A 13,896-nucleotide genomic window follows, 5' to 3' on the forward strand; every position below is an offset into this window, starting at 1 on the left:
CTGAATAAATAATGAACAGGGATCTCGGCTTTAGAGGAAAGATGTCTATATAATTCATTGCATTCGAGCTTCACAAGCATGACGGATACGTTGCGTTTTCTTTTTCCAAGCGTGCCTTAGGTCCGATTTCCCCGGGGAGGGAGAAAGATGACAATAAATGTGATGAATACCGGGATGCTACAGATATTACTTGCTTCGTCTTCTGGTTTATAACAAAAACAACAGCGCACGTTTAAATCCATTACTATATGATGAGACAGGGCCATGCAATAATCACTCATTTATTCATGAGACTCATTATGCTGGGTTTAATTAAAAGACATTTATCAACGCTTCTCAGACCCAGCCTCAAAACTGATATCATAGCTCAATCAGATATCTCATATGCCAAGTGCAATGCCAAACAGAAAGTTTAGTACTCATAAGAAACAGTCTTATAATAAAACTATCACCCAAAACCCAATAAGAAATTTGCTTAATATTAAATGCATGTCATAGAAGACCGAAATATTTATTACGCCAAATGTCCGTTACTTAATCGAACTGTCACACGTGAACCAGAAAACATCGTCACTAATGCCCTTGTCTGGATTTAACAAGACTGAAATGTGGCCCTTCCCTTGCTCTGTTTGTGTAGACAATAAATCAAAACCTCTCGTTTAACATTTTGCATCTCTTAAAAACTCCGACTGCCCCGTGACGGCCCAGTTACCACAGCAACTACAGCATCCCAGGTGCAATCCTTCTGCTGAAACTCCGAGCACCTGTACCAAACATTAGTTTGCGGTTTCACAATTCCCTCATGACACACACCATGAACGAAGTGGGCGTCTGAGAGTTGCACAACATTCTGTCCGATTTCAAAGGACACATAATTGTTTATTCAATTATGTACCCTACAATATTTTACAATAAGCATTATTCAGATAGGACGAACAATTAATTAAATGAATAATATAGCACTACAGGATTCCAGCAGGAATTTAATTACTTCTTATTGAGTTGTTGGTATTATATTTTTCTTTATAACTAAAAACACAAAATCACGTATGACTGGAAGGTCACATGAGATTTATAAAATAAGTCTTTTAATATAAGGGAAGACTAGGGTTAGTTTTCACACTCCTGTTTAATGTAACTCGACACACAATAGGCTAAAACTCATGGGCTGGATATAAGCAGAATATAAATTAAAATAAATAAATAAATGCAGCGACATCACCGATCAGAAAATGTCATTAAAGTCTCATTAAGGTTTCACATTGGTCGTGACGTTAGCAACCCACAAACCCTGCGCGCCCCACCGCGAGCTCAAAACAGACGCAGCGCGCGCTCTGAGGTGCAGCACGCGAAACGGAGCTCTTCTCTGCTGCTTGAGACTGCAAAGACGAAAGCTGTTCCGGATAACATCAAGAGCAGAAAACATATGTGTGCATCATGAAGTTTGCGGCTTTAGTCTGTTTGGTTGTTTTCTTCGCTGCAGGTAAGTGAAATATTCTTAATGTACACAAAGAATCATTGAAAAAACCATTTCAGCACCATGGTCAGCGACAAAACAAATAGTAGATCACAACGGGAAATTGCTTTCAGCGGGTTTTGCACGAGTAAAATGTATGGATAATTGGTGATATCAAAATGAAAAAGCTTTTGCATAGTGATTTGAACAAATATAAATCAAGGCTTTTACTATCTCAGATGGGGAGTCCATGCCAGTCGAGCAGGACAGCCAAAGAGAAGACCTGGTATGCTGTAGCTTCTATGTCTATAAGAAAAAAAAAAATCCTTTATTGTTTTACTTCTTTTGGTTAAAGCATGTACTTTAATTTCAGCTTACCCAGTGTTTAGTTCACATCCTTTCAAAGGCATTGTATAAGACCGATGATACTCCACTGCATCCAGAATGCAAAAACATCCTTAGACCAGGTACGTTACTTTGCACTGTTTACACTGTTGCTTCATTGTGTTATTGAGGAGAAGGTTTAATTTATTAGTAAACAACTTCACTGGAGAATTCTTATTCAGGTTATTCTTGCACAACTCGTTTGATCTTACATCTAAATCTATTAAATATATCATTTGGGCATATAACTTGGGAACAGTCAGACTACATTATTGTCACAGTTTATAACCGCAGTACATCGTGCTTGGTGGATGAGACAGTTTCGGGTCAGTGGTTTCACTCTAAGACTGTGAAATAATTGGATGTATTCATGCAATGCATAAGCAATGGAGTGAAAATTATTTACAAATCATTTGCATGAGTGTTTTGTGCCAATTTGAATCTCTCCATGAATTTAGGATCAGGTCATTCATCAGTTGTGAAAGACGAGGATGACACCCTAGAACCAGTTCAAGAAGAACTTATAAAGCCAAGAGGAGAGTCTAAAGTCAAGGAGGAACTCATTGAGGATCTTCTCAAAACTAACAAACGGGAGGAGATGGATGACGAGCGAAGCCAGGAAGAGTTCCCAAGTTTTCTGAAAAGAAGAATGAAAGAAAAACGTGACGAACTGGATGACGAACGAAGCCAAGAAGAGTTCCCAAGTTTTATGAAAAGAAGAATGAAAGAAAAACGTGACGAACTGGATGACGAGCGAAGCCAAGAAGAGTTCCCAAGTTTTATGAAAAGAATATTGAACGAAAAACGTGACGAACTGGATGACGAGCGAAGCCAAGAAGAGTTCCCAAGATTTATGAAAAGAATATTGAACGAAAAACGTGACGAACTGGATGACGAGCGAAGCCAAGAAGAGTTCCCAAGTTTTATGAAAAGAAGAATGAAAGAAAAACGTGACGAACTAGATTATGACCGGAGCCAGGAAGAGTTCCCAAGTTTCTATAAAAGAAGCAACAAGCATAAAAGGGCAGATCCCGACGATGAGAGAAGCCAAGAGGAATTTCCCCAGAAAAGACACGTTTCTGTCCTTTACAAACGTGATAATCTTGATGAGGAGCGCAGCCAGGAGGAATTCCCTCTGTATGATTATAAAAGGACTCATCTTCTGACCAGCAAAGAAAAACGTGAAGAGTCGGACTATGATAGAAGCCAAGAATTATTCCCAAGTTACACCCACAAAAGAAACCATGGGGATGGAGAAGAAGAGGATGAGGAGAGTGAGGAAAGAGAGAAGCGGATCTGGAAGCCATCACATAGATACCACCACAAGAAAAAGCAACACAAACGCAGTGAGAATGAGGATTTCGAAGAACCAGACTATTACAGAAGTCAAGAAGACTTCCCAAGCTACAGCCAAAAAAGAAGCCATGGGGATAGCAGGGACTACAAACCAAATGAAGACCTGCTGAACAAGCATATTAATGAGGACTTAAACTCTCGGGAAGAGAATTCTGAAGAGGTAGACGAGGATACAGCAAAGCGATACTGGAAACCCACCCATAGATACCATCATAAGAAGCACCACAAAAGACCCGTGGAAAAAAGGTACGAGGACTCAGAGGAAAGTGAGGAAATGGATAAAAGGATCTGGAAGCCAACACACAGATATCACCATAAGAAGCTTCATCACAAGCGTGGCGACTCCACAGAGCTCAAGGATGAAGATGAACCCATCTCACAGAAGACTCACAGTCTCCATGACTCAACAGGCAATGAAGAGGAAGAAGAAGAAAATGTTCATGAGCTTAATGAAAAGAGGCGTCCCTTAACCAGCCAAGAGGAGGAAGATGAGCTGAAGAAAGGACACCAGAGTTTTGCAGAGGAGAAGCAGGACAGGGAGACTGCGTTGCGGTACCTAACAAAAAAGAAGAATGAGTTAAAGGAACGTCTACTTAACAAAGGTGATGTCTATGAGAAGCGTTCCCCATGGATTTACAGAGGATTCTACCATCCAGCCTGGTATAAGAGAGGCCATAAGGTGGATGAAAGCACTGACCAGCACCCCTACCATAAACTAGAGGACTTTGCTGAGACTCTCCGGTACAAAAGAGGCCTGCTTACTAATGGGGAGTCATTCGAGGAGGAAAAGGGTGTCCCCCAACAGAAGCTTCTCACACCAGAGGTATAGTCTGATCTGTCTAAGTGACCATACATTTATTACCAGTAACATCTCCTGAGGGTTACCAGAGGTTAAAAGTCTTTCTTAAAGGAACACTCCACCGTTTTTTGAAATAGGGCTTATTCACATTATTTCCTACATTTAGATAGGTGGGCAAATGCATTTTTGTGTCAGTGCATGCATTGTTTTAGTTTGACTGGGTCGGCGTTAGCTTAGCTTAGCACAATGAATGGAATCCTTTGTTGCCAGCTAGCATGGCCTGAGTAAAAGTGATCAAAAAAATAAAAAAAACCCACCTAATTACTTCTTGTGGCCTGCGTATTCACAACGAGTACAAATAGCGATCCAGATTAACACTAGGCGATTTCCTAGGCAGATATTGACTTGGGACTATATTATGGGGAAGCACAGGCGAAGCACTGCTGCTTAGGCGAAGCACTGCTACTTCGGCGCAGAGAATCACGCAACACATGAAATCTCACGACTTCCGTCAACATACCGGCGTGAATAGTAGCTGCCTGGCTATTTTCCTTACAGTACACGAATGGCGATGAACATGGCTGATTTTGAGAGAGACGAAGAGGGTGACTTCTCAGACAGTCAAGAACCAGAACCATACCTATTTGAACCTGAGTTTACAGAAGACGAGCTGCGTGCTTTGGAAATAGAACGACAGGAGGAGGAGGTTGAGATCGCTCAACAGCCTGAGGACGTGAGGATGAGAGCCAACATGAACTGGTGGTGTGAATGTGGGGGAATATGCCAATCTATAACCGACGGAAATAGAGTGTCTGTGCTGTAGAGAGTGGGACATGTTTTTGCCATCGATGACCAGGCTCAACACGTCAGATCAAGATGAGCGTGCCCGAAGTTGTGTCACATCTACAGAGGATTTCACGGGGCTGATCCATTCTGCAGTACTCGATTTTTTTTTCCGGTGTGACAAAGTGAACTGGAAAAATGCCCCACGCCGAAAGGACCAAATGGACAGCTGTCCACAGAGTAAGTGATTATTTTAATCATGACGCATGTATAGATCGACCCATATTATACCTGTATTCACATAGAGTTGATGTTGTCATGTGTTGCGTGATTCTCTGCGCCGAAGTAGCAGTGCTTCGCCTGTGCTTCCCCATAATATAGTCCCAAGTCAATATCTGCCTAGGAAATCGCCTAGTGTTAATCTGGATCGCTATTTGTACTCGTTGTGAATACGCAGGCCACAAGAAGTAATTAGGTGGTTTTCTTTTTATTTTTCGATCACTTTTACTCAGGCCATGCTAGCTGGCAACAAAGGATTCCATTCATTGTGCTAAGCTAAGCTAACGCCGACCCAGTCAAACTAAAACAATGCATGCACTGACACAAAAATGCATTTGCCCACCTATCTAAATGTAGGAAATAATGTGAATAAGCCCTATTTCAAAAAACGGTGGAGTGTTCCTTTAAGGTTAATATTTAATGTATTACCACTTGTTAGGTCTGAAACCATAAGACCTGTAATCACTAGGCCAATGATTCCCAACCCTATTCTTGAAGGCCACTTAACAACAGACTCCAAGCAAAAAATGTATCTTAAGAGGAACAACACCATTTCATTGGACCAGTGCCCTTAAAGGGACATCTCCGTACCTCTAAAAGGTTCATAGTACTACCTTAAGGTCCCATTTTACTACAAGGTAGTATAAATATGTCTCTTTAAGATTACTGCCCCAGTGACAAGTTGTTGTACCCCTAAAGATAAGTTTTTTTGCACATTTTGTCAGACAATGCACAATTTCTGGTGTCTCCCTATTCTGATTCAACTCATAAACTTGTTTGTGGAGACGCCAAGTCATGGAATGGGTGTTAAATAAGAGATATCCAAAATGTGCACTGCTGGGGAGACCCTGGGAATGGCAATATACTAGGGTTTCAAACCTGCTCCAGGAGACCCACTGTCCTGGACAGCTCATTTCTAATCTGCTACAACACACCTGCCTGTGATTTTCAAGCAATTCTCTGGTGTGTTTGATTAGGGCTGGATCTAAACTCTGCAGGGCAGTGGGAATCAAGAAACAGAGGTTAAGACCTTTGCACTAGGTTTCAAAACCAAAATGTAACTATTGGCCCCACTGAGCTCTAGAGTCTACATGCTATACAACAAACTTAAGGGTGTACAAGGATAAACTCAGGATGCTTAGAGTATCATTCCTCAAGATGACAGGGATCTTGAATAACTAAAAGGCACTTCCCTATAACTTTCCTACTGGGAGTGGGGAAATAGGATATTTCACTAGAGTAACAACATTTCTTTCATTCATAAACAAACAACTTTATGGCAGACTGCAATGATTGCATGCAGACACAAAACTCCAGGGACTGATTAAAGCAATAGTTTTTAAGCATAACTTAAAATAGTTTTGAAACATAAGTACTGCATTTAACTCTTGTTTTCTTTCAGTTAAAAGAACTTGAGAAACTGGCCTCTGTGGATCAACAGATGAAAGAGACAACTTAACCATTCGAGACATCATTTTCTTGCCCTGCCCGATTTCAGTGAGCTTTGTGTGTTCTTTTGCTGCTTTAGATGAATGCATTACTATATGTTGTACCTGATTACAACAACTGCATTAGAATTTTGTTATTGGTGTAAGTCAGTGTTTAACATGAGAGTCTGAGAAATAAAACCGTCTATAAAAGGCGAAAGAAGCATGATAATACCATGTGAATCATTTCTCTCTTTATTACATCATAAAATAAAAATAAAATAAAAAATGCCCATGTACTATTGACTGCAAATTTTAATGCATGCTACTTTACAACTGTGAAAAATTGTTGTTCCTCTTTATGGCTTTCCATAGAATCTCTGCATTGTTTATATTTAATAAAATATGTAATTATGGGACCAAAGCTGATGAATGCAGTTATCATTTGTGTTTTGATGCTGGACACCTTTTGAAATGTATTAAAAACAGATAAATGTTTACTTGGGCAATGATGCATTTTGTGAGCAAAAGTTGGTTATTCGCCAGGTGCAGAGGATGCTGAACAAGCAGCGCATGTTTTCCTTCCTCCACAACTTGCTAAAAAAATGTAATAAATAAAGATGAGAACATTGATGTAACTGTTAAATGCAAATATTGTCAAAAAGAAATAAACAGTCGATAACAGACTTTGAATAATAAAGTCATGCAACTCGTACAAAGAATAAAGCACTGCCTGAATGTGTGAGTCCAACACTGATTTGGTTTTCTTCTCACCTAAATAAGTTAAACTAAACTAATTGCCTAAGCAGAGCTGTCACATGATGAACTAATCTTATCCAGTTTCAGCCTCTTGGCGACAGGCTCCTCTGCTTTGTGCTGATTTCTAGCTTTCGCAGCATCTGCAGCGACCGTGGTTCCGGACAGGAGATACCCTCCGCCTCCACTCATGAGCAGCACTGGATGAGTCCGGTTGGGCAACACCTGAAACAATGATACAGAAGTGAATGAGTCAAAGCCCTCTAGGGGTGGGTGGTATGACCAAAATCTTATTTCACAGCATGAGTCATCTTATATAACAGAAATTATATCACAATGCATCTGTTTTTCCAGGAAACACAACAAAAAAAGTTAACACATAACTGTGCCAATAAAAAAAAAAAAAAAAAAAAGCTAATTAAAATATATATTTTTATTTGTTGTATTTTGAACTTGATGTACACTACCTTTCAAATGTTTTGTTAGTTCTTTTTTTAAGTTTTATGTTCACCAAGGCTGCATTTATTTGAACAAAAATACAGTGATATGGTGGAATATTACTATAATTTAAAATGGAGAATAACTGTTTTCTAAAAAAAAAAAAAAAGCACAAAAATCAGGGCATGTCAAAACTTCTCCAGGCCGCCAAAATCCCCTAGACCACAAAAGGATAATATATTTTAAAATGTAGTTTATTTGTGATATAAGCCCCTTTTGGTCCTGGAAAATTGCTGGAACATTGTCGGATCGCCTTCTGTATGAACACAAACAAGTCGGGGACCTAGTAACATTGTTGGGTTCAGTCCCGGAACGAGCTCTGTGTGAACAAAAGCCAGAACTAATGCCGTAAAGGGGGTGTCGTATTGATGACGCACGTTATTGTGCAACTCTTTTACCGGGTGTTTTTAAGGCAGATCAACATTCGCAAAAAAAAAATGAGTAAACTGTAATGAAGCTGAGATCAGTTAGTTCCTCACTTTCCGCGCTGAAGCTGAGATCGTTCACCAGCTTAAGTAAAAGGTTAATGTGCCTAGCGTTTTCAACTCATAAATTACATGTCACATCCTGACGTCACGTGTCTTTACGGGACCTTTACGGGTTGTGTGTGAACACACGCACATATTCCAGGTAATTAGTGGCAGTGTGAAAGGGGCAAAATCTAGCGACCGGAAATGATTGCCGGGACACTTTACCCTTTATATAAAAACAACAAAAAAAACTAAGGAATACTTGAATAGTAGTGTAAATAAAAAGAATAACAGCAAATAAAAGTCTGGCATTAGAGAAAATACACCTTATGACACAAAAAAACAAGACAGATATAGCACAAACAATAAATACATAAAACTATTTGTGTACGTGATGCAGTAAAGAATTACCTGGTAATGCCTGAGCCAGGAATCTGTTAATCTGAGACTGATTGCTCCTCCTTGTTCTCTGAGTTTTGTGTAGCACTCAATCAACGGCTGTCCAAAAGATATCAGACCGTAAATATTGCAGAAAGCAGTTTTTAAAGCACAAATCGTTTTTAAAGCTATGACACTCCATAATTTATGGTAATTTTTAGGCTTTCTGGGAACTTGACAACAATTTTCATTCTGACATATTGCTAAATAACGTGTTTGGGTGAACTGCCTGCCTCTTTAACAACAAACCAATCTGTTTACCTCTCTGTACTGGCAGTACACTACGAACGGTCGTGATGGTGCTACAAACTTCAGCAGACCCATTAACACGGGACAGGGGTGGAAGCGACTAGCAATCACCAACCTGAAACAAATAAATAGTTCAATCAGCATCCTCATATTAATAAGGTAAATCACTGGAAGACTGTATACAAAACAGCTTAAATCGATAGAAAATATGACATAAGACTCATCAATTTAACCATACATCACTTATATGAACAGTCAGTCACATGAAATCATATACAAAATCTGAACACTTTTTCTGCTATATAACAGAAAGCACAAAACATACCCATCTGCATTCCTGCCCTCTAACAGAGCAGCAGCTGAAGATAACTTCTTCCTCTTCTCCTCCATCTTCAGCTTCTTCTCTTGAGCCTTTAAGGTCAGAAAGACCAATCAAATATTAATGTGAAATTAAAAAAAAAATCTTAAAAGACACCTTTTCCACCCCGAATAGTTAAATTTTCCCACAAACAATGTTCAGAAGTATATGTACAGGCATCTAACAAGAAGTCTGGTTTTGCTTGTTTTGTTTTCTTCACACATCTCCTTTCACACACACACTTCACCTCAAGCTGCTCTTCTTTTAAACTTCTGTCTCCTTGGAAATCAAGTAGACATTTGAAAACACTAAAAAGGGGTAAATGTATTATCATTGTGAAAATGACACCAAAACTGAGGGACAGTAAAACTTTGGTTACAGAGTAACAAATGTAAAAAAAAAAAAAAAAAAAAAAAAAAAAAAAAAAAAAAAAAAAACATACTTTTTTTTTTCATTCAACTGTTTAAAATAATGTAAAAAATAAAATAAAATACACAGAATTATAAAAAGTTTGTGTTTTTTCTTTTTCTTTTGAGCTTTTCTTTAAATGGACATATGTTATATATGTTAGTTTGTGTTTATTTGTTTAAATGAACAATTTTTTAAGCAATTATTATTATTATACTTAAATTCATATTTTTAAAACGGTAAGTTTAGGTCTTTGACCAAATATAATGCATTTTGAAATAGTTTGTGCTTATCTGGCTTTTTGTGTAAATGATTAAATCATTAGTTTTTAGTTTTTTTTTAGTTTTTTTTAAATGGTAATAATTAGTATTTAGAACTATTTCTAAATAATTTAAAAAAAGGCTTGGTCTTAGACAACACTAAAAGCAAAAGCAGCAAAGGTAAATGATGAAGGCATGGGAACTTTACCATGATGGGTATGTAATATGCATGTAAAAATCATGTGAAAACATTACCCTCTGTTCTCGCAGTCTTTCTCTCTCCACTCTCCTCATTTCCTCTTGCGGGTCGACGCTGACCTCCATGCTCTGAGGTTCTGAGCTCTTCTCCTCAGACACTCCTGAGGTTTCCTGAGAGGACTCGGATCGTCCGTTCCCGTCTGCATCCTTCTCTGACAGATCCAGGGTTCCAGCCAACAGAGCGTTAACTTTGCATAAAGGGAACTCATGCAGCGTCTCGTGGAAGTGTGACGGAAAGCCGAAGCTCTCCATGCCGGCTCTCGTTGGGCCTCCACCGGGATACATCTGAATCACTGAGCCATAACCTGACAAACATCTGGATCATCAGTACAGTGTAATAGTGTTTGGTTAATACAATTTATTAGAAATGTGGGTAACCAAACATTCGATTGTAATCACTGACTTACAATTTTTTTATGAAAGTCAACAATCGTTTGATTAACCATATTCTCCAAAATATCTTCTGATGTTAAACAGGAGAAAGAAACTCATACAGGTTTGGAGTAACTTTAGGATGAGTAAATGATGACAGAATTCTCATTTTGGGAAGTAAAGTGTGATCACCTCCCATTCTCTCCATCACCGAGCCCAACACAAGTCCAGCACAGGTCTCAAAAACAAGGATTTTACTGCCGGCGTGGATGTTCCCCAGAGTCAAAATCTGAGCCAATGTGTCGTACCGCAGGTGACTAAAACAGAGCAAAACATTTACAATACAGTATATTTCCCAAACTGGAAAATTTATCATTTTAACATAAAAACAATCAAAATAAAACACTTTTCCTTTTTTGAAGAAAGATTACATATTTACTTGCATGTGATTTGACCAAAATGACCCAACATCAGAGAGGTGCGGTGTTAATAATGCTAACTAAAATGAAATTAAACTTGATTAAAAATTGTTTTCATTAAGTGAAATAAAGCTGAAATATCAATTTAAAAAACATTTATTTTGGCAACTGACTGAAATAAAATGACTTCAAGTTGAAGTATTAAAATGACTAAAATAGAAATAAAAATAAATTAAAGATACAAATAAATATTTTAAAAAGTACTTACAAACTTACTAAAACAAGCAAAAATGAAACCAACTGAATGAAAACTATATAGTGTAAATAAATAATGTATATAAATAATAAAAAAAAAAACTGGAGAAAGGTGATAATTAAAACATGTTTAGAACTCCGTAAAATATTAACCTAAAATCTGCAAGTAAATTTTTTAGGTCAAATGGATTCAGATGACAAAAAAAGTCTGGAAATCCTTTTACTACTATATGTATATATTGAAAGATATCCTTATAATATGACCCTTAAAAGAATACTTAGCTAAATGATAAACTATGTAATTATATCAGGTAACTCATGGGTTCAAAAATGGTAAGGATGAGGGTTCAAGTATTTCTTGAAGTTCACAAACCATATTTTCCCTGGTTCTCTGCCGTGGTACATCATGGCAAGGAGTCGAGTGGAGGGTTTCAGGATTGTTATGTTACTCTCGTACCTGTACACATAAGGCCAAGAACTTGATGACTGATATATTCCATGTGACTGACAAAATATGAATGAAAAATGGTTTGAACTCACTTTTTCTTTTTCTTCTTGATGTATTTCTCTTGAGCAAATTCAGTTTTGTCCTTGAATGTTGTACTGTTGTCTATGAGCTGCTGGACGATCTCCTTAAAAACACACATGATTGGACATGTGAGCAAAATGGATTTGTAATTTCATACAAACAAATTGTTTGGCCTGCTGTAGAGTGCTGTTCCTTTTTTTACCGTATTTTCTGCACTATAAGGTGCACCTAAAAGCCTTTAATTTTCTCAACAACAAAAAAAAATGACAGTGCGCCTTATAATCCAGAGCGCCTTATATATGAATCAAGGCGCTCTGTCAAAATGTTGACATTCCCTTTAGCACAGCTCCATCTAGTGGATGCATAACGCAGTCAAACGTTTGACTGCAGTATCTTCTGTTCTATGCGCCTTATAATCCGGTGTGCCCTATATATTTGAAAACAGTTCTAAAATAGGCCATTCATTGAAGGTACGCCTTATAGTGCAGAAAATACGGTACTTTATGTCTTTCCATATAATACAAAAAAATATTTTAAAGGGACATCATTTTTTCCCCCAGTATTTCTTCTTTCTTTTTTTTAAAGGGGTCATATGATGCGATAAAAAAAATTCCTTTCTCTTTGGAGGGTTACAAGCTATTGGTGCACAAAAAAGATCTGTAAAGTTGCAAAGACTAAAGTCTCAAATCCAAAGAGAGAAAATCCCATAGACTTGCATATTGTAGGAGTGACTTGAGTCAAATTCTGAGACCAGAAAATACAAAATCTTGTTTAGAAATGTTCTGGTTAACATGCATCACTAGAAAAACTGACTCCGGTACATACCTGGCCTTTTAACCCTTGCTCTTTCAGCGTTTCAATATCATCTCTGCTCAGTTTCTGAGATCTGCCGTCATCCACTATGTGTCTATTATCCTGACCTGCTTCCTTAGAATCTGTGACAGGAGAAAAGATCAATGTATTCTCATCTCATCACCAAGAAACTCAATGAATCCACAGATAACAGCATCATTACCCAAAGAGTCTCCCGAGTGTTTTGCTGCCTTGATTTTGAGTGAGCCGCCGGCTTCGATTTCAAACACGGCCCCGTACAGCTGCCCGACTGCATTGTCCAAGAAGAACCACTGCTTCTCAAAGATCACTTTCCTAAGAGACAAAATGTCAAATCAAAGCAAACGAGGAGAGCACAAGCACTTAACAGGAGTGAAATGTGACAGATAAGATTACAAATGCTTATTCCTAAACATTAATGGTAATTCTATATATTTTTTGCATTTAAGAAAATATACAATTGGCTCCAAAAGTACTTTTTTTTTTTCTTTCAGAACAATTTTTGAGTTTTCAAATTTACATAGTTGTCACGTCTGCCGCAGAAACCAATGTCTTTTGCATATCAATGTTTCAAAGCAATTAAACCTTTTATGTACAAGTTTAGTTTAGTATTTAAATCCCAGATTGTTAATGTGGTCTCAGATTTTATATACCATTTCACGCAAAACCTCAAGGCCTTTAAACTGAATTTAAAAGATCACATTTAATTAAAGTTTGATTTGGTTAACTCACTTTTTATTTTCGATCTGCACTGATTTGAAGATATCTCCTCTCTTCAGCACTACATAGTCTCCGTAACTGATTCTGTCCTCTGCATCACTGTCCTTTACACACTCCGCCATTTACTGCGATCAGCGTGGATAAAGATCGACCGAGGGATGTTTGGAAACTAGTGGACACTTTAACTAACCTGACACAAAAGTGGTAATGTTTATTACGATAAATAGGGAAATAATTTGACTAATTTCACACAAACGATGCTTCTTTCAACACGTGTGTTCTGTCTCTTCCTGTTCCGGAAGGCCAGTTAATCGAGCGCTGATTTCCAGAGCCACAGCCAGTCAGGAAGTCTAGCAAGTCACAGATCAAAGCGATTTTAGTCGGTCTCACTTAAATAGTTAATGAATTAACTTTACATTAGGTTTATACTAACAAAAATTACTAACATGGTTATCTGAACATGTACAGACAATGACTATATCATGTGAGGTCATTATGTATTGCCACTGTATTTACGAAGGTAAAAAGTGTAATAAAAAGTGCTGGATATATTATGATTATCGTTACTAACATATTGGCAACATAAAAGTG

General features: G+C 37.9%; 2 protein-coding genes across 2 annotated transcripts; one reads left to right on the top strand and one right to left on the bottom strand.

Moving 5' to 3' along the window:
• Positions 1-1,267: 1,267 nt before the first annotated feature.
• LOC113120542 (trichohyalin-like) lies at positions 1,268-6,599 on the top strand. Its single transcript, XM_026290409.1, has 5 exons — positions 1,268-1,483; positions 1,696-1,742; positions 1,830-1,923; positions 2,299-4,019; positions 6,460-6,599. The coding sequence occupies exons 1-5, from the start codon at positions 1,438-1,440 to the stop codon at positions 6,514-6,516; spliced, it is 1,965 nt and encodes a 654-aa protein (XP_026146194.1). The 5' UTR covers positions 1,268-1,437; the 3' UTR covers positions 6,517-6,599.
• Positions 6,600-6,723: 124 nt separating this feature from the next.
• LOC113120543 (tRNA (adenine(58)-N(1))-methyltransferase non-catalytic subunit TRM6) lies at positions 6,724-13,632 on the bottom strand. The gene is made up of 11 exons (XM_026290410.1): positions 13,318-13,632; positions 12,770-12,900; positions 12,580-12,689; positions 11,766-11,857; positions 11,599-11,682; positions 10,744-10,868; positions 10,177-10,484; positions 9,221-9,306; positions 8,908-9,010; positions 8,620-8,706; positions 6,724-7,465 (listed from the first exon to the last, which is right to left on the bottom strand). Exons 1-11 carry the CDS (start codon positions 13,425-13,427, stop codon positions 7,286-7,288), a joined length of 1,416 nt encoding a protein of 471 aa, XP_026146195.1. The 5' UTR covers positions 13,428-13,632; the 3' UTR covers positions 6,724-7,285.
• Positions 13,633-13,896: the final 264 nt, after the last annotated feature.

Source organism: Carassius auratus, chromosome 20 (assembly GCF_003368295.1).
Source record: "Carassius auratus strain Wakin chromosome 20, ASM336829v1, whole genome shotgun sequence".
Lineage (NCBI taxonomy): Eukaryota > Metazoa > Chordata > Actinopteri > Cypriniformes > Cyprinidae > Carassius > Carassius auratus.